At 45.0% G+C, this 24267-nt stretch overlaps 1 protein-coding gene across 1 annotated transcript in view; it reads right to left on the bottom strand.

Moving 5' to 3' along the window:
* The window catches only part of LOC147887172 (DEAD/DEAH box helicase), a 165219-nt gene that overhangs the window by 49906 nt on the left and 91046 nt on the right, over positions 1–24267 (bottom strand). The window contains exon 8 of the mRNA XM_087394131.1: positions 14566–14727. Within this exon, the coding sequence (XP_087250257.1) occupies positions 14566–14727 (162 nt within the window). The remainder of the gene's footprint in view (positions 1–14565; positions 14728–24267) is intronic.

Here is a 24267-nt window from a genome sequence, read left to right as displayed (position 1 = left end):
AATTGCAAGGGGCCTATATGGCTTGATCGGCTAGTGGGAGATTTGGGGATTCATACAGGTGTACCGACATTGCATAGTGATTCCATGAGTGCTATTCAGCTAGCACGGAATCCGGTCTTTCATGCAAAGACCAAACACATTGAGGTCAGGTACCATTTCATCAGGGAGGTACTTGAGGACAAGCGCATAGAGCTTGTCAAGGTTCATACAGATGATAACCCTGCAGATATGTTGACGAAGAGTCTACCTAGTCAGCGGTTTGAGTATTGTCGTGTATTGATGGGCATTGAATAGTATGCTCACTACTTGTTCTCCCTTAAAGGCACATTGTCCTTTAAGTGGGAGGTTGTGGGGGTTAAAGGTCACTGTGCCTTTACCCCGGTTATGTACAATACTCAAACACACATATAAATGAATGAAAAAGAAGATTAGGGTGTCTGACCCACCAAAACTTGTGTGGCTCTCTGTCTCGCTCTCTCCCTCTTCCATTCTTGCTTCCGTTGAGAGCACTCTTATAAAATCCATCCGACATTTCATATTTCTTAGCTAAAGACGTACATTCCAGGCGATGAAACAGTTCCTCCTGCAGGTGATTATGTCCCAGAAATCGAAGACGATTATGTTCTCCTTATTCCTGAGCGTATTCTCGACCATCGACAGCAAGAGACTCAACATCGACTTATCACGCAATTCCTTGTTCTTTGGCGAGATCTGGACGACTCGGACGCTACTTGGCAATCTGATGAAGACTTACAACAGTCCCCTCACATTTTACAGCATTATTTTCAGAATTTACCGTGATATTTTCTACATCAGTTCATTATCTCCACCAGGGTCTTATTTTAAGTGGGAGGGGATGTCACGATCTGTGACGTATTCCTTTCTCTATATCTAGACTTATGGATGGTTTATGAATGGACACTTGTGGAAGGGTATGCCCTTTCGACCGGACACTTCCTATGAGGCACAACCCTTCATAAGAGACATTCTATGGAAGAGACACTCCTATTGTAATGTACCCTCTCATTAAGGGTCACACCCTTCACAAGGGGTACACACCTCTTCATGCACATACACTTTGCAGTACACACCTTTTCATGTGTGACTCTTCACTCTCTATATAAGAGAGGCCCAATTGTATGGATGACACACTACAGACACTACAGACACTCAAGCAATACAAATATTCCTTGTTCTCTAGTCTCCTTTCTCTTCCTTAGCACATTTCTAAATATAGTAAATCTAGGATTTCTTACACCGAGTCTATATAAGGGGCCTAGAGGTTCAGTTCTCAGGGCGTCGATGGGAGCAAGTCTCGTTCCCACGTGCTAGGTCTGATCCTGGATTGAGTCGCGGACGCGCGCTTGTACCATAGCGTAGCCCAAGACCCAGCAACAGATCCCAGGCTTCACAACGCCACCTAGTGGTATGGGACACCAAGCTGGTTAGGATCTCGTTGGGGGTTCGTGCCAGTAGCTTAGCTCGTGGCTCCAACTCGTGGCTCAGAGGGGACATCTCCTGATTCGGGATCGCATCCCGTAGATGTCATGGTTAGGTGGTGCGCAGTCTGCTCAGTTTCTTCACGTTTGGTGTGTTCTTGTGTTTACTTGCAAGTCAGAGGTTTCAAGAGTGTTGACGCCGTGTCAATTGGTATCAGAGCCAACTCCTGAGGTAGAAACTTATGTTGCGAGAATTTTGGACGATTTTTTCTCCATGTATGCCCTAATTTCGAAATTCATGTTTATTACTCTGCCAGTGCTTGATTGGTTCATTGGTTAAGGGAAGTGGTTTAGATTAGGGAAAGAAGGTAGGAGAAGGCAGAAAGTGAGTGAATTTGATGTTGAACCAAGGCGTTAGGTGAGAGAGAGAGCGAGGTGTAACTTGGAGGGGCAGAGAACGATTGCAGGAACGATTGCAGGGGAGAGAGATTGCAGGAGAGAAGTGATGGTAGAAGAGAAGCGTAGGGCTGTGGGGGAGCTTCAGTTGAACCCAAGTACGGCAAGCTGAGCAGTGACCACGAGGGCGCAAAGGGCTGTTCGCAGCCAAGGAGGGAGTCGAGGGGTGCGCCATCGGTTGGAGCAGGCCACAAGCAAGGCTGCGGGAATTCGGGGGGGGCCTGGATGCTAAAAAAAGCACTACCCCTCCAAGTTAGGAGGGGGGAGCTTTCTTAGAGACTGAGTCCTCTAAAAGCATAGCTCCCCTACTCTAGAGCTTATCGCAGTAGCAGCTCCTCTCCTATGGGCAGATTTTTTGTTGAAAGTGAGTAGAATATCTCAAATGTCTAAACACATCGAAAGACCTACAAAGATGGATCCAGTGACCTTGTTAGGTTTCTTTGTGGATGGTTTGCCTGACTCGTACAAGTTACAGATCAAGAACATCAAGTGTACTACTTTGCAAGAGGCCATGAATTACGCACACATCTATGATGATGCCATGGCTAGCGCAAAGGGAACCACAATTGCCGACACGGGTGGGAAGAACAAGAGGAAGTTCTTCCACTCTACCACTGGTACCGGGGAGTCGAAGTCTATAGACAACGCCTCCAAGAAACATTTGACTCAGGCGAAGAATGGTCGTGCCCGTTTCCTTCGTATCTTGAAGCTAAAGAAAGAAGGACGTTGCTTCGTATGCGAGGAGCGGGCCACACTAGGAATGATTGTCCAAAGCGCAAGAACCAGAAGCAAGCGCCAGGACTGAAGCTCCATGCAGGTCCAGGTACCAACGCTAAGGGAGCTAATCAAGTTTCAATGACAAGTATTTATGTAAATGTCATTACCTGCCCACTTTCTTGTAATTGCACTTTTAATAATTCGTTATTTGGTTCCCATGATCTTTTCCGAGTTTTACAGAAGTTAGGGACCATAGAGTTCACATTCTCGTTAACCCAAGCAGCTCTCATAACTTTGTTAATTACAAACTTGTGCATAAGATGGGGCTGTCCACGATACCTAGCGATCACACCTATGAGGTGCAGCTTTTAACTGGGAATTTTAACTGGGAAGCAGTTTTGGGATCGCAAGATTGAGACACTTTCTATCCGGATTTAAGACTACACAGCTGATCTTACGTGCTATGTCATGCACTTGGAACATGTGGACTTGTTAATTGGAATAGAGTGGTTTAAAACCCATGATATTCAGATTGGATGGAAGGAACATACCCTTTCTTTTTTGGATAAAGACACCCAATTTTGTATTCAGTGTGATAACATTCCCTCTTCTCAGGGACCTATTGTATCTGCAATGCAGCTTCATAATATATTAAACACTTCTCATTATGATGTGTATCAATGTGTTTTGATTCCGCTTTCTTCATTTGTTGTCTCTGTTGATAACAAGAATGATTTAAGTGTGTTTGAACACCGTGAATTGAGAACGTTGTTGGATGCTTTCATGGATATATTCCCTGCTCAACTGCCAGAAGGTTTACCTCCAAAACAGGCAGTAGACCATCGCATAGATTTAGTACCTGGGGCTCAACCTATTAGTGTTCCACCTTATAGGATGAGCTAGCTTGAGGAGGATGAGTTAGCTTCACAGCTACAAGATTATCTGAATATAGGCTATATCCGCCCAAGTAAATCACCTTAGGGAGCACCTATCCTCTTAAGAAAGAAGAAAGATATTTTGTGGAGAATGTATATAGATTATAAACAATTAAATAAAGTGACAATTAAGAATCGATACCCTCTTCCTCGTTCCAATGATTTGATAGACCGTTTGGCCGGAGTGAAGTATTTCACTAAGATTGATTTGCGTACGGGTTATCACCAAATCCGTATCTATGCTAGACACATAGATCGAACCACATTCCGAACTAGATATGGCCATTACGAGTTTCTCGTATTACCTTTTGGTTTGACCAATGCTTCTGCCACCTTCCATCAAATGATGAACGATTTGTTCCGAGATTTTCTGGGCAAATTCGTTGTCGTGTTCTTAGATGACATCTTGCTATATAGCCGAACGCTAGAGGATCACATAAAACACCTCCGGATTGTCTTAGTTATTCTAAGAAAACATAAGCTCTATGCCAAGATGAGTAAATGTGACTTCTTTATGAAGGAGATCATTTACTTAGGACACAAGATTTCTTCAGAAGGTATTAGCATTAATCCGGATCGTATCGAGAAGGTTTTGAAATGGCCTATTCCTCAAACTGTGAAACAACTTCGTTCTTTCCTAGGATTCACGGTATTTCTACAGAAGTCTGTGCGTGATTATTCACACATCACGGCACCCCTGATAAACATATTGAAAGGTCGTGGACGCAGGTCTACCCAGCCGATCTCTTGGAATGATGCATTGAACAAGGCTTTTGAAACCTTGAAGTTAACTATCAAGGAAGCACCCGTTCTTGCATTACCCGATCCTACCCGGCCTTATGTTTTAGAGGCTGATGCGAGTGATTTTGCGATTGGGGCAGCTTTATTCCAAGAGGGCAGACCTGTAGCTTTTGAGAGTAAGAAGCTAGACGACACCCAATATCGTTGGCCCACACTAGAAAAAGAACTCTATGCACTAAAAGTTTGGAGACACTACTTGTATGGTTCAAAGTTTCTTGTATTGACCGATCACCAATCAATCAAGTATGTGTGATGCGTCTGAATTGAGGGGACGGAAGGCTAAATGGGTAGAGTTAATGCAAGATTTTGATTTTGAAATACGTTATCGAAAGGGTTCGCTGAATAGTGTGGCGGATGCCTTAATTCGAGTCAAGTTTGTAAATGCTATGTCATTTACGAAAATATCCTCAGACCTATTTCAATCCTTGAGAGGGCTTTGCGCGATTGATAGTCATTTCAGTTCTTATTGGCAGAAAGTCCAAGATGGAAGCTCCATGGTTGACCAGGACTCGAGGATTGTGCCACCTACGGTATAGGCAGAGGGAGGCCAGTGGGTGATTAGGAACGGCTTGCTATTCCAGAATGGAAAGATATGTGTGCCAGATGTTTCGGATCTTCGATCCGAAATTCTCTAAGAGTGTCATGATGCTCCTAGTGCTGGACATCCAGGTATACATCGGACTCTGTCTCTTGTGAAGCATACCTTTTATTGGCCTAAGATACGTGCATTTATTGAAAACTATGTGGTAGATTGCCGGGTTTGTCAGGTTACTAAGGCAGAACGCCTTAGAAGCACGGCCCAAGGCCCAACAGCAGATCCCAGGCTTCACAACGCCACCTGGTGGTATGGGACACTAGGCTAGTTAGGATCTCGTTGGGGGTTCGTGCCAGTAGCTCAGCTCATGGCTCGGAGGGGACATCTCCTAATTCGGGATCGCATTCTGCAGATGTCATGGTTGGGTGGTGAGCAGTCTGCTCAGTTTCCTCACGTTTGGTGTGTTCTTGTGTTTTCTTGCAGGTCAGAGGTTTCAGGAGTGCTGGGGTCGTGTCAAATGTGCACACGTGCACCAAGAGAAATTCATGCCTCGATTTTGGTTTTGTGCATTAAGCATGAAAATGCATTGAATCAAGCCGAACAAAAGTCACCAGCCTATGGAAACATCAAGAGCATGAGGAGGTGAATCCTTAAGTATTCAAAGCTTAGACAAAATAGCCTTATTTGCAAATTCTTTAGAAGTTTACCTACAGGAAACAACTATCTAATACAAACACCTGATCAAATTTTACAAAAGAATTGCTTCAAAGTTCAAAGATTATGAATCAAATGATAACATCCGACAAAGGAAGAGAGGGCGGGAAAAATAAAGAAAGGAGTTTGCTAATGTCTTCTAGAGAGCATGAATGGTCTATGAGATAAATAATAAAACAAAGAAATCTTCATGGAGAGCCTAGCACTTTGCTCACAACGGATAAAGTGCGAAGATAGTCAAGAAAGGGAAAGGGGAAGGAAGACATAAGGAAAGGAGTTTGTCATCATACTCTAGATAATAAAATGGACAAAACATCATGGAGAGCCTAAGCACTTCCCCTTCTAAAGCCCAAAAAGTAGACCAGACGCTTCTTGTATCTTTAGAGAGAGAGAGAAAAGCTTATTAAAGTCTTCAAAGACCAAAGGACCTATGAAAAACCAAATACAATGAGAAGAAACCTGCCACTAAGTGTGCACAAATGCTAATATCTAAACCCATTTGGAGGAAGGGGGGGGGGTGCAGGGAGGGGATGGATCTTCAATGTGATATTAGCTTGCCGGTCCTCTATATGCTCTCTAAGTAACCCAATCCACTAGGCGATTGCGAATTAAAGGAGGGGATCAGCGGACAAAGGCTCTGCCAAGGATGGATGTGGCAAAAGAATTAAACATCGAGGATGAAACCCAAACAACCAGAAATTCTTGCCGAAGGAAGCAGGTGGGAAACAAGCCTATAGCCATTGTTGTAATAGGAGCAAGAAATCATGAGATTCAATGCAATGCCAGAAACAGTTAGGCATGGACTCTTGTAAGGACAGGCAATGTCGACAAGTTTCACACACACTTTTTTTTAGTGAAATCTTTATATTTCTGTGTGGGAAACCTCAAAAGAGGTAAAAACCCACCAATAAGTACAAGAAAAAAGTTTTTACAAGTAAAACCTCAGAGCAAAAGTCATGAGGTAGCCAAGTAAAAAGTCACATATCAAGCTGGAGGAGGATCAAACACGGCATCCTCCAGCTTCAAGTTGTTGCTCTGTAAAAACTGATGCAGTGATGAAACCACACCATCAATAAAAACAAGCTGTTTTTTGCCCTTGTGATTCTTCTTGATATAGGCTGGTACGTGTAACTTTTGAATTAGAGGGTCAAAAACCTGTTGTAACATGGGATGAAAAGATTCCAGTAAAAAAGGTACTTCTGCATCCCGAACAGAAGGAAACTCTGGCACAGGCAGCAAAGGTAGAGAAGCTAAATCAACATCCATATCTTCCGATGAAGAAGTAGCAGCTAATAAAGCAGGGATTAGCATTTGAGCTTCATTCGGAGGATCAATCTGAGTAAGAGCAGAGGCAGCATCCTGAGAGAGAGCCTGCATATTATCCCGTAAAATGCCCTCTGCCAGGGGTACATCCATATCCTGAGTAGAAGGAAACTGATGGTGCTGAACAAGGGTGCAATCCTGAGCTTCGTCAGCAAGAGGAAGATTTGCATGTGATTTATCAACCTTCCTCCAGTAGTGCTTCGGAGCAGTAGAGGGCTTCACCAAAGAAGCCTTAGCAGAAACCGGAGGAGAAGGGAGAGTAACCATGACAGCTAGAGAAGGAGCAGGAGGAATGGGCCTGGATGTAGAAGGGCAAGCACGTGCAAAATGACCAACCTGTCGGCACCAGTGGGAAAAGATGCAAAATGGAGCCTGATGCACATCGAATGGGCAAATCCCAAATCAAGATCCAGAGTAGATGGTACGGGCTGCGTCATGTCCCACAAAATGCAAAGACGAACATCACGGGAGGCTTGCAAGAACTCCTGTCTCGGAACATGAAGAGGCCTTCCCAAAAAAGCTGCAAGAGTTGGAAGATGCTGAAGAAGAGGCACAGGCACCGCTTTGAGAGAAATCCAAACCGGACAATGAGTCAGAAGGGTTGCAGAAGGATCGAAAAGTGGATCCCACAGCATGACATAGACGAAGAAACCAGCCCCAGCAACACCAGCATGACTGACAAGGCGCTCTACCACCTCAGTCGAAGAGCAGTGGCCTAAATAAAATCCTTTGCCCAGAAAGACAAAGGAAGAAATACAATCTAGACCCACTGCAACATCAGCCCAATGATGAAGCTGAGCCGAATATAAAACCCTGCCCATGAAATAGAGGCAGACTCCAAATTGCTGAGCCTGTCGAAGACCAGAGACCAAAAGGACAGAATCCAAGGAACAGACAAGCGGGAAATTCGATGAAGCAACTTCTGCGACAAAGGTAGAGCACAATTGGCAAAGAAGATCCAGCTGGAGGGAAGAAGAAGGGCCATCAAAAATATCCAGCTTGCCGATTTGATCAAAGGTGAGGCAGACAAACCACCATGCTTCCGCCGAAGAAAAACACGAGTAGGAGAAGCAGAGGCAGAAGGAGGCGTTGAGGCAGAGAAGACAAAAGAGGAGGAAGGAGGCTGCACAGTTGACCGTACAGCCTGTACGGTCGACCGTACAGCCTGTACGGTCGACCGTACAGCCTGTACGGATGGCCGTACATCCTACACGGAAGGCCGTACGGGGAGCTACAGGGAATATGGAAACTGTACGGGGAGCTGTACAGGGGTCTGTACGGGGAACAGCAGGCTGCACGGAAACAGTACGGAAGGCCGTACAGCTGACGGCAGCTGTACGAAAGGCAGGGTAGACAGCGAAAGGGACTGTACGGACAGAAACAGGGAGGAAGACGAGGCTGGCGAGGCGCAGGAGGAGGGCTCCATCGCTCTCTAAGAGCTGTTCAAAAGGAAGAACCCCAATCAAAAATCGGCATAAGAAGAACTTTTACCGATGCGGGAGTTTTGAATCCCATATATGCTACAATCTTTTCCGCCACCATGGAGAGGTGCATGCCATGGACCATATAGGATTAGCATAAATAAAAACCCGAGGAGGTAACAAAACTTTGCACAAAGATTCAACTGTGATGTCAGCTAGCAATAGCCCATGACGAACATGATTATCTGAATGAAGAACCCAATAATTGAGGCGATCACCAATCTCAAGACGAGGAATTGGCCGTAAAACAAAATGCCATACTAGTCTGTGGTGTTGTACCAAAGCATATTGTCTCACTGCTGCTAGAAAAGAGATGATCATAATCACATCATGCACATGTAAAATTCCTTTGGAACAAAGAAAATAAGAACGACGGGGTTCTTGCAAAGCCAAAGGGGGTCAGAACACCTTTGACTAGTGAATGCTCTCAGCTCGCAAGGACTTTCCTACAAAAGTATTCCTGCCATTCCATTTAAGGTGGAAAAGTATGTGCTTCCAATCAGAAAGGAAGCATGTAACAAATGGCTGTCCCTTTACTTTGCCTTCAAAATGGCCAAATAGTAAGTCTCGTTGAGTAGGCTGCCAGTGGACCAAAAGCAGAAAAAGATAAGTGGACAATCAAATCCCGTATCATATTAATTCATGGCTGATCACCCCGCATAAATTGCCATATCAGTTTCCATTTGTGAGCTAGAACATGCATGTGAATATTGAGGATATTCAGTCCCCCATGCATTTGAGGAGAGCAAAGGTGATCCACTGAAAGCAGCTTAAGGGCTTTGCGGCGATAGCGTGACTTCTAGAATATCTCTGTAATATTAAACATAATTGAAGCAATGTCCTGCTTGGTAAACATCATCAAAGAAAAATTGCCACCAGTATGGATTCAACAATGCAATAGCGGACATGTAAAGGCCAACTAGCCAACTTTCAGTATTCCAGCTTCTTCTTAAGCATATCAAGGATCCAGTCCATCTGCTGACGACAAGTGATTGTCCACCCCAATGGGTAGCCAAGGTGCCATACAAGCTGCATGTGAAACTATTTTGCTTAGCCATAAAATCTAAGGCAAAGCTTTCTCATGGAGAGGGATAAGTTTTGATTTCTCAAAATTTACATGCAGACCAGCAGCCAGGGCATATAAAGAGAGAGCACACATGAGGCATAAAGGATCCTTCTCTGTATTCCGACGCCAAAAAAAGGAATCATATGCATATATGCATGTGCCATCAATGGCTTACTGCCATGTATCTCCAGACCATGCAAAGCACATGTAGCTACCAAGTAATCCATTTATCAAAGCATAGGATGAGTAGCTATGTAATACCACACACACACACTTTCTTTTTCTTTTTTTGGGTGAAAGAACCTTTCATCTAGGAGAATGTACATTCATAGCTGTCCCAAAGTGAGACAGCTACTACTCATAAAGTGGAAGAAGATGAAAAGAAAAACCAAGGAAAATGCACATTCAAAGTTGCGCCAAAGAGGAGCAACTTCTACTTCGAACAAAAAACAATGAAAAAAAGATTCTAGTTGGGTCACAATAAGATGTCCTTGGCATGTGCATCCTGAAGGGAGCGGCGTAGGGAGGATCGAAAAAAACCATAAAGATCTACATAGGAAAACCTATAAAGGTGAGAGTTGCGGGCATGAAACAATGACCATAAAGCCTTCCTAGAAGCAGCACCATGCAAAAAGTAATCATAATCCGATATAGAGGCATATCTCCCAAACAGCCAAAACCGCCTCCCAAAAGAGATGCCAGGAAAGCAAGCATGTAGATAAAACCCCAATCTAGGAAGAAAATTTCTGGCAGTTGGGCAAGTCCAAAGCAGGTCTCCCTGGAATGGGAACAAGAAGGGCAAGCCGATCATGCTATACGCCTGGCAGCCAAGAAAGAGCCCACCGTTAATGCCCCTACCAAACAACGCCATAAGAAAAGTTATTGTCAGAGAGGAAGTTTATTATTCCAAATGTGGCGAAGAGAGGTCTTCCACCAAATTAAGGTTTGTCAAGATGCCAAATGAGAAGCACGCGCTCCGAATCCATGGCTATGGGAGTAATAGAAGACAAGCATTATTGACACTAAGATCTGCAAATGAAAAGGTAGAATAAACTGTAATGCCTCGATCAAATCTCCAATCCATCAAGAAAAACGTAGAAAACATGCGGAAGATAGGCTGAAAAGATAGTAGCATAGGGATGCGTCAATTTTACGAGCAAAAACCTCGTGGACTTGTGTTGCCCTCTGATCAGATTGTACATCCTTTAGGATATCCCATTGGTTGGCACATTTCATTGCTGCTGGAAAGACTGTGGGTGTTACAAAAACTTTTCCATAAGACCAATTATTGGAAGCTCTCTACATGGTTATTGCATGTCTGTCTCCAAATTGTGCAATCTATTATTATGGATTATGTGCAATTTCATTTGCCACTTATCCCTTGATCTTCTTCAGATATTCAAAAATTTACCTTTAGGGCTATGGAATGCCGTTGGTGCACTAAAACTGACCGGAAGGCACTTTGGCTTCTTCGTCATGATTATGTTTGCTCGGTCAAAATACATGGGGTTTGAATATTTTTAACATTCCCACTCATGTGATAGCCCGTAAGGCCACCCTTTTGCTTACTTTTCTGGAGCAACGTCAGCCTTGGACGCTTATGCTTTCTTGTCTAACTTCTTCGCTCTACGCGGATGCTTTCAGCTATTACATTCCTGCCATATCAGCTGTGATTTTTGGGCATTTTCATGGTCGCATTCCTGGTTGTCCTTTCTCTACCACAGCTCTATGATTGGCAGCTTCTTTTGGAACATTTACATTGGTCGAGCTGTCCTCTGGTTCCTAGCAATACCTTCCGTCTACAGAGCATTCATTGGAGCCGTATTTTTGATCCTCCATTGGCTCATCTTCAGCCCAGAAAAGCTTATTTTCTGCATACATTGGGTATCTCCACGGTGGCTGATGTGGTGGATGATCAAGGCCTCATGCTGTCTTTTCCTCAAGCTTGGAGACAATTTTACTTGGGAATGTATCATTGTCCCATTTGGCATATTCTCACCACTATGCTACGGGGACGAGCATTTTCTGAGCGAAATCTTCCGAGCGTCCAAGCGAAGGAAAAAAAAAGCTTCCAACTATGCATAAATATGGCAAAAATCAATCAGAAGAAAACATAGTTTCACTTAGAAATATGCAAAGTATTATAGCAATGCCTATTTTATACAAAAATCTTTAGGTGAATCTTTAGGAATGGTGAGAGCATAATGGGATGGCTTTTGAAGAAACCCACATGTAGAGTAGACTTCTCTATGAAAATTCCCTTATGATCCTTCTTACAACTTTTACTTAATAGGGGGTGACATTGAAAACCCTCTCTCAACCTATCTTCATGAAAGGGTTTCTTCAAAGAAAATTCATTGAAGCAAGCCATCGAGGTAGTTTCGCCAGCGAAAACCCTTTGAAGTAGGTCTCCCAAGGTAGTTTCGCCAGCGAAACTACCTTGGACAGCACTTTTAAAAAGTGACATAACTTTCATATCCAATGTCCAAATATAGTCATTCAACCACTCAAATTGATCGGAACACCCCCTTTGAGCACATCTATGGAGTTATATTTTGGAAAATCTTGCATATATAGTATTAAATATTACATGTATCTTATGAGAGTGATATATAAGCCCAAGTTAATACTTATTTATAGTAATTTAAACTTCTTTAGAAACATGTCCATAAATATCTTGTTATTTATGCTATAAAAACACTAAAAAGATATTGCCATATGATATAAATGTGTTAATAAGTAATCATACATGCATAGTATTATTACATTGAGAGTGATTATGAGGGATGTTTCTTAAAGGAATCAAGACTTTTTTAAGGTAATAACAGGGATACAAAGGGATGTCTCCAAATAAGAAAATTATGTTGTGTAAAAATGAATGAGTGACTAGTCTGTATATTTTTATGATAAAGGGATCTAGTTCTAGTGAAAATAAAAGTGTAAAAATCATGTTTCCTAAAGAAATACATTTTTTTAAATCTCTTGAAAAACACACTCGGATAAACCTGCTCATCCATAAAATGTGATGCCAACCACGCTTGTGCAATGGCAGGAGTTTTGACTTTGCAAAATTCACTCTCAACCCAGTTGCATGACCAAACAAATCAAGAGCCTGCATAAGATGCCAAACATCCGATATAGAATTCTTGAGAAAGGAGTCGTCCACATAAGCCTGACTGACAAATGGAGCACCCCTAGGATATTGAATACCATGCAGATGCTGGTGCGACACTAAATTATCCATATACATCAAAAGTGGATGAGTGGCAATGGCTAAAGCAAAGCACTGAGGGGGCAGCCTTGACGAACTGAACATCCTGAAGTCCATGGAGAAGAGAGTGCATCAGATAAGAGACAGGATGCAGTGCCACCCTCATAAAGCCAATAAACCACTCTTTGCATCTTTCGTCCAAAACCCAACCGCTGCATGACCAGAGCAATAAAGTCCCATCTCACAATATCAAAGGCTTTCTCAGTGTCAATCTGCAAGATCGATACATCATGGTGCCTATATTTAGCATATTATATACCAACATAGGCATTTGCAATGTTGTCCATTATCTGTCTCCAAGGCAAAAATCCCTATTGCGCAAGATGTAAGCCTATGTACAAAATATGTGACACACGCAGTACCAACATTTTAGAAATGAGTTTGTAAACAACACGCATCAATGCAATGGGATGCCAATCAGACAAATGTTTGCAAAGACACTTCTTGGGAATCAAATGCACCAAACCTTGTTTCCAAGAAGCAGGCATAGATTGTGAAAGCTAGGCGTTATTAATCATGTACAATAACATAGGACTGATCTCATCCCAATATTCAACAAAAACACAACACAACACACACACACACACACACACTTTCTTTTTTTTTTTTGTGAAAACTTTGAATACTATCCCAAAAACTAGGAAGCTGCAAGATTACATCAAAAGAAAATCTCCGTGTAGGACAAATATACATCATAGTCTATGTAGTGAGTTTGCAGACAATGCTGCAAAGAACAACGAAAGAAAACAAAAATACAAAAAATAGGATCACCAAAGACTCTGTGGTTTCTATCTTTCCAGAGAATCCAGAATGCCAAGTAGCGAACCCAAATAAAGAACTCCTCAAAATCCGGTCATCGAGGATACATCCCAAAAAACTAGAAGAGCTTTCTGAAAGAAGCCTAAGGAAATCTCAATCGCAATCTCTGCCGAAGAATGCCCAAGAAGCCCCGTGTCTCGGGGCACTGCCAAAAAATATGAGACAGACTCCCTCGGAACCAAACACCTACGACAAATAGCCAGAGCAATACGTCATGATAAAAAATGTACAGACGGAAAAACCCCCAATAGAACATGCCATAAAAAGACCTGTTGTCGAAGAGGAACCTTGGAGTGCCAAATCTGTTTCAATCTTTTCCTCCACAATTCGACTAGACGATGCAAGCACCAAATCTGATCAGCCCTATCTAACGCCCAAGGTGGAGACAATAGAACTTTATATAAAGATGAGACTGTATGAGACAGCTTCATTCCTGAAGCTTGTCTTGAAGTTTTAAAGGCAGGTACTGGCTGAAATGGCTGAAGCATCCGAGTAATTGCCTTGCAGAAGCGTCCTACATCATCACTGTGGACAGCATCAAAGTCTCGGTATTGGTCGGCGGCGTTGCCTCTCACATCTTTGGGTCTGCTATACGTGTGCACATTGAGCTCTTCAGAAGTGCGTTTCCATGCTCTCTCGAAGAGTGTTCTTTGTATTTCTCAGTTCTCCAAGTAATTCTCCCCTAGTTGGGGGGAGGGGGCCCTTAGTGGGTACAGGGACCCAATCGGTGGTCGACTCTACTCTCTCTCTCTCTACCCTCATCTCCTTTCTCTCTCTATGGCAAACAATGCTAATTCCTCACTAAAGGTTTAAAGAAGGTCTTGCTGTGAGTTACACGATCAGATTACTGTTGCATGTTACACCCATGGTGGTGTCAATCACAACTGAAACTATGGTTGGACCAGTACATAAGCAATAAATCATCAAAAGGAAGCATTCCTTTTTTCATGTACCAATCATCTGAATCTCATATAAAGGAAAGAAAACAGAAGTATCGCAGAAGACAACCTGATAAATTTGGGCGAGACCAAAAAGATGGACATCTTCGATAATGATCGTGTTCACTCTCCGTATATCAAGACCACTCTCGATGATATTTGTGCAAATAAGTATCTCCGACTCGCCTTGAGCAAAACGATCCATAGTTTCTTCCAATAAAATTGGACTTTGCTGCATATTCAAACAGCTCAAAAGATTAGTAAACTTAACTGCTGAGAATTCAGACCAAGCTGATGTTTCAGAAATTAAGATTTCTCAAACAGTTTCAGAAAATCAATATCCCTAAACAAAACCCTCAAGTAAGCAAATTAATGGATAAGTACACGCACAATTTGCAACCAGTGTTGACGACACACACATCAAGACATCTACAAGACTTAAAACACAAATATTCAGACAAAATCTTATATTGCATTGTTCATGACTACATCTTGAAAGCAAAGCAAGCATAAGTAGATGGGAAACGCAGAGGAGGGCTCTTGCCAACCACATAAACCTATCACATGGTTGGACTATGTCGACCCCAAGAAACCAACTTCCAGTCAATCTGCCATATGGCTGACACATGGCACATCTGCCAGCTGTCATTTTTGGGTTGATCTCCCACAAGACACTAGACGTTGAATAGTCCTCGAGGTGGGCTCTTGTACACCACATAGATGCGACGCCATGATTGGAGCCATATGTCATTTCTAGGGTTGGTCTCCCACAAGAAGATAGACATTGATATGAGTTTTAGGGCTCATGGCTCACCTAAAGCAAGAGCACAAACATAGAAGCCAGCATAGTCTTACACCGATCATAGCTTCCTTCATTGTTACCTTAGATATGAGCTCCTCTAGAACCCAATAGGCAATTACAATACCCAAACATCAAGGAGACAGTCCATGCTACCATTTATCACTTTTACATTCATGACTCAGCTCTTGATAAAGGGGGCTGCACTTCAATATCAGCAAATACCACCACATCTAACCATCTTCCCGGTGTCCTTAGCACAAACAACCTCATCTCCTAGAGTCAAGATACCGAACTTCCTACACATGGGACAAGGAGCTTCATAGCCATCTTGGATATCTTGAGAGAGTTGGAATTTCAGTGCTGAAAATGGCACCGTAGACCTCTCCACCACCAACCATACCATGGGCTACAACTGATAGGAGAGAGCTAGTCCATATACAGGAGAAGGTCGAGAGATGCATGGTGGGGCCGCTCTTCAAAGAGAGGAGAAACACCCTTTAGATCCTTAGATTCATGAAGCAGGCTCTTGTGACACCAAGAGGAACAGTAGCTTCGTGATTAGAGATCGAAGTTACCGGTACCATGCTCGAAAAACTTTTGGAACTCTGATCAGGGGAGAGGCAATAGATGTTTTTCTCCATCATAGGACAGACACAACACAAAGAGTAAACAGCTGTACGATTCTCATGAAGTCCTACATTGAGATCCCTTGGTAGTCAAACACGTTGCTACAGACTTCTCTCTCTCTACTTGGCTGAACCCTCCACCTAGCAAGATCCAAAGCTCAATGTAGATTTTGGGAGCACATGCCAAGCTCGGTCACAACAAAGATGAGAACACATTTAGAGCCCCTTGATGCAAACATGATAGGTGACGGATTGAGCTATGGTTTCAAATGCATAGAGGGCTACCACTACCAGATATTTGGGATGTCAGGCGTGTGACCCCCACCTAGCAACTTGTTCCAATTTCAAAGAACACCAGGAGATAGTTACTCTATTGGAGATCCACTACCCTATACTTAGCCTACAGAGTCCTCCTAGTGTACCAAGGTTTTATTAGCTTAGGCATTGTACATCATTTTCAATTGGTGCTTCTTACGTTCATGCGTTGTTGACATGACCACGGTCGATCTTGCAAATCTAGACCTACACACAAGCACAAACAACTAATCATAGAACCACAAAAAGAGGCGTAGGCATGCTCACCATCCCAACCATGATGCTCACGGGCCTAGGACCCGTAGAATCCGAGCATCCCCGCGAGCCACACGTTGGGCTGCTAGCACGAACATCTACATCCAACCAGCCCACAACCTCCTAGCGTCCCATACCACCAGAAGTCGCCCATAGGGCCTCAAGATTGCGTTGGGAATCCGGACTACGCTAGAAAGCAGGTGCGCATCCATAAACGAGTCAAGATCCAGACCCTCAAGGAAGAGCTAGACCTGCTCTAGCTTGCGTGAATGAAAACTAAAACCCTAGGCCCCTTATATACGCTCTAGCCCGGTGCCGCTAAAAATAACTGAAACCCTAACACGTCCGTTACCCCTTGCAACCCAACCTCAAAATCGCATGCCTAGCCCCTAGCCTCCCCAGGCTATGAAAGCTACTCCTATGCGCCTTGTAGCCGCTCCACACGGGCCCACTCTGTATCCGACAAGTCTGGCCCCCAACAAGGACTGCCGTACATCCCCGCTGGGCGAGCCAAGGAGTCAAAAAGCAACCCCTTGGTGCGTGGATGCTGAAAGTGTGAGCGAAAGCACTGCCTCTCTAGCCTGGCCAATGAGGCATACCCTCTACTTAAGCGTGCCCGCATCGCACGTCTCATAGTAAAGCTTGGTCCGGAGAAGATAACCCCAAGATAAGTGTATGATGAAACTATCTCAACAGATGACCCCGCAAACGTGAACTGCTCCTGACGCATGATCGCTCGAGATGTATTGATGATCATGACCTTGGTTTTACCCAGGTTGACCTTCAAATCATGAGACTCACAAACGAACTGTAGTGCGTCTAGGTGTCTCTGAAGCCCCTCTGCTGAGGAAGACAAGAGAGCCGCGTCATCTGCATAGAGCAAAATCTGGATCAGCATGCTCGCAAGAGAGCAACCTACACCCCCCTGTGTCTGCATCACTGTCTCAAGCTCGTCAATGCAGAGGCCAAACAAGGCAGGCGACAAAGGACACCCTTGTTTAACACCGATGGTACTCAAGATCTCGTCTGTCCACCCGGATCCTATCCGAACTCTGCCAGAAACTCTCTCGTAAAGTGCCATGACAGCCCAAATGATCTCCTTCTCATAACCCAAGTTGTGTAGGCACCGTATGAGGCGGGCTTTCGGAACCGTGTCAAATGCCTTGCGAAAATCCACAAAGCAACAATAAACCCTCTGCTTCCGTGACCTCACCTCCTCGATGATACATTTGAGCGTCAAAATGTGGTCCATAGTTCCATGATCACGTCGATCCAGCCTGTCCAGCTGCTCTGAGTCCTCGACACTCTGCAAGTCCGCTAACCTCGGAGTCAAGTACTGATGCATAGATCTTGGACATGACATGTCCAATCATAATGGTCCTGTAGTTCTCCGGGCTCATGGGATCCCCTGCCTTGTGGATGGGTGAGATAGTGTTAATTGTCCAAGTGTCTGGAAATCCTAAATAAACCGCTTCATTAAAAAGCTTTGCTAAGATCGGGGCTAGGAGGTTAATCCCATATGCAATGAACTCAATGCATAGTCCCTCATGATCCTTCACTCAGCCATTATCAAGTTTCATTACAGCATCCTTTAACCCTCCTCTAGTGAAGAGGGTGCAGGATGTGGGACGAGGCATGTGTGAGAGGCTAGGGACTGGCTGATTTGGGATGTCATAAAGTGTGCGTGCATAATCAAACGAGATCTGGGTGTCAGTGAGTGGCGCAGGGGACCGTCCTTCTAGAAATCTCTGCCAAAAGTCCTTAGAGTTGTTACTAAACAAAATGTTCAGTAGCTCCTTGTTTCGACGAACGAAGTCTAGTTTCTTCCTCCGTACCAGTCTACGGTATTCACGTAGCGTATCTGGTGCGCTCGAAAAACTATTTTTGGTTTCGAATCTGAGTTGACGGCGTAAGGCCTTACACTCATCGTCGTACCAACTATTACAAGGTACGGTTCCAGGGGGTGGTGGGCGGGTGCAGCGGGTGGTGTGGGAAAAAGCGTGAATGGCAGCCTCGTGTAGTGAGCGGGTGACAAGGGCAGCACGATCCTCTAAAAGGGATATGAAGTCAATATAAGCGAGAAGTATGTACATACGGCCAGAGTAAGAAGATGAGTGATCCCGATCAAAGCGTATATCGTGGTAGGTGGAGTAAGCACTGAGTGAGGTGGAAGGTGCTGTGCGAAGGGAGGTGGAGATGCGAAAGAAAAGGTATGTATGATCAGCCCCTGGGGGGAGAGGTGCTACACTAAAGTCAGTAATGCGAGATGTGAAGACAGGGGATCCCATGATGTAATCAACAACACTGGAGCCCCCCCCATGTGGAAAGCATGTGAAACCACCTGAAGTGGGCCATCTGTCAAGACCATTATAGATAATGAGATCATGTATTCTGCCTAGGTCTAATAGGGCCTGCCCATAGGATGAGAGTGGACCTCGCCTGTCAGCCGAAACCCGTAGCATACCTGCCTCCTCAAGGTCAACATCTGCCAGTAGAGTGGAATCATCTCTGAAATCAAGAAGTGGTACCTGACGGGCCCTTGTCCTCGCATTGAAGTCCCCCACTAGGACGACTTCTCCGCGGCTAGAGAAGTCAACGATGGACTGATAAAGGGCAGCAAATGGGGATGTCTCATCATCACCTCGAATATCTCTGGCAAAGTGGGAGGTCTCCGGGGGGAAGTAGCAAACTGTGACAAACAGATCCTGGCTGTGCATGTGTCGTATCCGGATCCAAAGAAATCTGGAATGTGCATCTCTCTGCTCTACTGAAATGATCCCCCGAAATGTGGATCTGAAAAGGACTGCAACTCCACCTGAACCTCGAACTCCTCCTGTACCCCTCGTCTCATCTCTGTAGGCAGACTCCCATGTATATCCGCTGACTATTGGGAGAGGGCGCTCTGGACTCTGATGTGTCTCTGTATAGAAGACTATGTCGTGGCCTGTATAGGATTCCGAGAAGTTCCTCATTCTAACCATAAGGTACCATTACAGTTCCAAATGGTGCACGACAGGGTCTCGGATTTCTGAGTCTCATAGGCTCCACTTCCCTATGTAGGGGAGGGGGCATGTGTCCTACGGAGGCCTGTAAGAAGTCGTCCCTCTCGTACCACTGCCCACTTTCCCTCCTTTCGGGCTTGATCCCGCTGCTGCAGCAAAGAGCGCCTCTCCTCTACCTATAGAGGTGTGAGGTCCTCATCCATAGAGATCGCTGGCTGATCTCGAAGGACTGACCTGCGTCATAGAGCTGAAAGTCGTGCCCGAGTGTCATGAAATTGTATGATCAGGGGTTGCTCTCGGTTGGGATCTCTCCCCACCCGCCATGCCCTCTCTTTCCTGTGCTCAGCCACACCCAGGGTAGCGGTCACGAATGCAGTCGCATCTACCATCGATGTAGCCTCAGTGCGTGGGATCCCGCGTACTCTAATGTTGAGAGCCTTACTGGCTCTCTGCTGTTGCTCCACGAGGGTAGCCGAAACGGTGACACACATTTGGCCATGTCAACCCATCTGGAAGTCTCCTCAACAGCAGATTGCATGCTCGCAATCTGTGCCTCGACCACCGAGGTACTCCCTGGGGCAGTGTGTATGGCTGTGACCTCTGTCAGAGCTGCATGATATCCTGTCTGAGTCCCTGAATAAGACCTGCCTGCTCCCGAATGGCCCTAGCCTGCTCCTGTATGATGCGGCTCTGCTCCTGGTTAAAGCCGACCTGCTCCCGTGTGAAGCGAGCCAGCTCCATCTCACGCTCACGAAAACTATGTATCTCCGTGAGTAGGATCTCACGGGCCTCTGGTGTGTCAGTCCACCCATGTTCATGCTGAAACTGTGGTGACTGTGGCATGAAAGATTGGGATTGAGTCCGAAAACTGGACGGTGGCTGAGTGAGGAACGTAGATGACAGTGGAATGGATGAGGCAGTCCCAACGGGGTGTGGGAGGGTGGGCTGACTGAGAGGGAGAGGGGAGAGTGAAGTGTAATGCGGCACAGGAGAGAGAAAGGTAGAACCAAGTCTAGGTGGCGAACTCCAAGTCCCTCCCAAGTCCGTGATGTATAGAGCTAGAGAAAGAAAGAAAGAAAGAACGTTTATGAAAGTCTTCGAAAGACCAATGGGTCTATGAGACTCTGAGAAACCTAATACAAGCAAGCTAAAAGGGTGGAGCTACTAGCGAGCATCAACACCCATGCAGAAAACAAAAGCTAAATGCTACATAGTCATATCAGAATAATAGTCCTCTCCATCATCACTATCACCATCATCATTATCAGATAATCTGTCATGTGAATACACAATGCCAATGTCACGACTGTGGTACACTCTATCTCCCCTCTTCAAGGGTGGGGGACTGAGAGCATAAAATCAGAGATAGAATGCTGCCGGCTGCCTGTGGGAAGAGTCATGCGCAATCTCCTGGTCACAACTCTCCATCTTGCAAGGGACACCATGACCCCTGTCGATCGCACTCCCACTCTGACAAGGAGGGATGTCCACAAGAATAATTTGTACGTAAACCCCTACATGATCTATCGTCACTGGCTCACGCTCACGATCGTGTCTAGAGCCTATAGAGTGGGAGCATGTATGGTCCAGCTCGAAGAACTCCGTGATCATGCTCTGAGAAAAGTCTACCAGTGTATGCTCCTACTATCTCTGTGATGGAAGTAGGCGCTCACGATGTCTGACTGCATCGTGAATGAACACGGCCAAGCAAAGAGAGGAACCACTATAACAACCCAGAAAGAGAGAGAGAGAGAGAGAGAGAGAGAGAGAGAGCTAAAAATGCAAAACGCTAGTACAAATTAGTAGGAAAAGAGCAATCAAGTACTGCTCAAAACCAGAGCTCCATATAACCTGGCTCCCTGATGGCCCTCTGATGTGATGCAAAGAGCTCTATATAAACTGGCTCCCTCATGGCCCTCTGATGTGATGCAAAGGATCTTGGTGGAGAACTCCTGATCCCCCCCAAAGCCCAAGATGTGTGGAGCTGGAGAAGATCTAACCATATGATATGGTTAATCTCATCATGTGGAATGAGCTCCGGTGGTGCATCCATGCTATACTGAAAGGGGGGAAGCCAATCCATCTGGATACCATGGCTATCAAACCATGTGGACACCCGCGCATACCATGCTGTATCAAAGCCTCTCTCTGCCATTCGCCAGGATGACTCGAGTGCCAATCTCGGCAATATCCACTAAGGTAGGGGCCAAACTCTGTGGAGAAAAGTCAAGGCGTCCTGGAGACGCGTCATGGCGAACTTTGGCCTGTATGATCTGATGGGGACCTAAAGGCTTACTCTAAATCATCCTAAATCCCATGATCACCTGTAGCCTCCTAAATCCCTTTCAATCAGTAGCTAAAAGGTCACTTCCCCAAAAAGGTGTTGCATTGACGGCGATCGGTCTCCCAAGAGTGTCAAAAAGCCAGCCCTTCATCGGTGGATCTTGGAAATGCGCCTGGAAGCACTGTCTCTCTAATCGGGTGAGGACACCCTTCCCTCGTGTGAGTTGTGCTCTGGCGGCATGGGTCATCATGAAGACTGATCCCGTGAATACTACACCTAGGTACATGTAGGACTGCACTATCTCCACTGGCTCCCCTCAGTAAGTGAACTATGTCAAAGTCGATGTCGATGAAGCACTCACTGCTTGGGATGTGTCAGATGCATGCTTAAGGGGAAGTCTCTGCCCAATAAGTTTTGGTTGGATGCAATTATGTGTGTCCACTATGAGCTCAATTGAGTACCCACATAGGCATTGAAGGAAATCACTCCTTATGAAGCATGGACAGGTCAAAAGCCTGTGATCTCACACATGTGGGTGTCTGGATCCTTGTCATGCGCACATGTTTCCTCTCAGCTGAAGTGTAAGTTGGAAGATAAGGCCATTGAATGCATTTTCATTGGCTACAGCTCACAGAGTGAAGGAATAGGTCGCATCAGCCTAGCACAGACAAAAGTTGGTTCCTGCTGAGAAATGCAACTATACCTTGACTGGACTGTAAAAAACAGCCATCAGTAGAAGCCTCTAATGTGTTTAATTCCTTGCTGCCCCTCTTTCAGTCAAACACAAATTCAGATGAGATGTTGCAGGGTACACATCCCAATGCTTCTAGCAGTTCACAGCCTCCTCATGATGCCAATGTTCAGCCTGATTTGCAGCCACTTGAGATCATGCTGTCGAACAAGTAGTGCAGAAGAGAGGGCTGTCATTAGACAGCACAAAACAGTCCCAAGGTGGCTCTAACAGACTCTCAAGGATAGCAAGTGAGCTGAGCCCTTGGCTGGTGGTCAGAAACAGCTTCATGGCAATTTACTTGATATTGCATTGATTGCCAGTGCTTGCAATGAGGAACCCTTATGCCATAAGGATACCTTTGATAGCAAGGAATGGATGGATGCCATGAGAGCTAAACTTGATTCCATTCATGCAAATGGCACAAGGGAGTTGTGTGGCTTGCCAATAGGCAAGCATGCCATAGGCATTAAATGGGTTTACAAGGTAAAGTGGACAGTTGTGGCAGCATGTAATCCTGTCTTTCATGGGCGTACCAAGAACAGTGAGGTGCACTATCATTATGTTCAAGGGCGACTGTCAGCTAGAGACATACGATTGTTTACATTCCCACGGAGGATACCTTAGTAGATCTCTTCACGAAGGCTCTACCATGACCCAATTTTGAAGCCTTTTGGCAAGCTTTACACTTGATACTAGTTGTTACGTGATGTGCAACCATGATATAGCTTCCATGTATACCTGAGATGTAACATGGATACTTCATCCATACTATGGAGGGGGGGTTTCGTTGACACTTAGCCCTGACGTGGCCTTGTAGGCTAGTTAGGATACTTAGTGCTAGGACACTAGTCCTATTGGGACTACTAGTACAATTACGACATTTTAGTCCTAAGTTGACTTTAGGCCTTCAATTGGCCATCTCTTGTATTTTCACATTATCCATTTACGAATACAATTCAGTTCCTTCAGTTTATTGTCTCCTCGCATCCCACCTTCCTTCCAGTGCTCCCCGCATCCAACACAATGGTGACGACCTCGCATCTCATAGTACGTAAGGTATCTGAAACCAAGGTGCTCCTCTGACTCAATCTCCATTAGATCACATAGAGTGCAACTCTGACCCTCTCTAAGTATGCCCTCAGCCCATCCACTCTTAATGCCTTGTCAGTGTCATGAAACACGCAATCGCCCAATTTGGGGGGTGGATCTGTGTGTAGTCTGGTGGATCGATGAAGCCCTCCTCTGATATCTGTAAGCACTCATCTTTCTAGAAGCTGAGCTTCACAGGAAGCTTGCTAGCGGCTAACTACGTCCGGAAAATATGTAATCGTATGAGATCCTCTCGGGTAACCTAGTTAGCCTAGTAAGAGAGTAGAAGAGAATGGGCCTCAAGGCTATACTAAAAGGGGGGCAATCTGTCCGGTCAGGGTATCCCAAACTTAGCTAGGGATCCGCAGTAGAAGGAAAAGGCTTTGGAATAGCTCCGTGGGACCCCTGTATACAATAAGGAGGATAAGCTCGATGGCACAAACTATTGGAAGCTGAACATGAAGATATGGTTCATCCATATCTTCATGTGGGAGCTTGTTCAAGGCCACGAATGGAAGCCTAGACATCCCAAGATCTCTATCAACTACGATGTTGCCTGGGAGGATGATTTTCAAAAGGAGCTCAAGGATTGGGAGGATCGGGATTCAAAGGCACATTCAGCCTTCATCAGGACAATCACAAAGGAGGTCTCTCCAGCTGTCCAGA

This window comes from Dipteris shenzhenensis, chromosome 23 (genome assembly GCF_047967505.1).
Source record: "Dipteris shenzhenensis isolate YYH24624 ecotype China chromosome 23, Dip_SZ_1.0, whole genome shotgun sequence".
NCBI lineage: Eukaryota > Viridiplantae > Streptophyta > Polypodiopsida > Gleicheniales > Dipteridaceae > Dipteris > Dipteris shenzhenensis.
The sequence above is the reverse complement of the archived record's forward strand: the minus strand, read 5'-3'. Positions and strand labels throughout refer to the sequence as shown.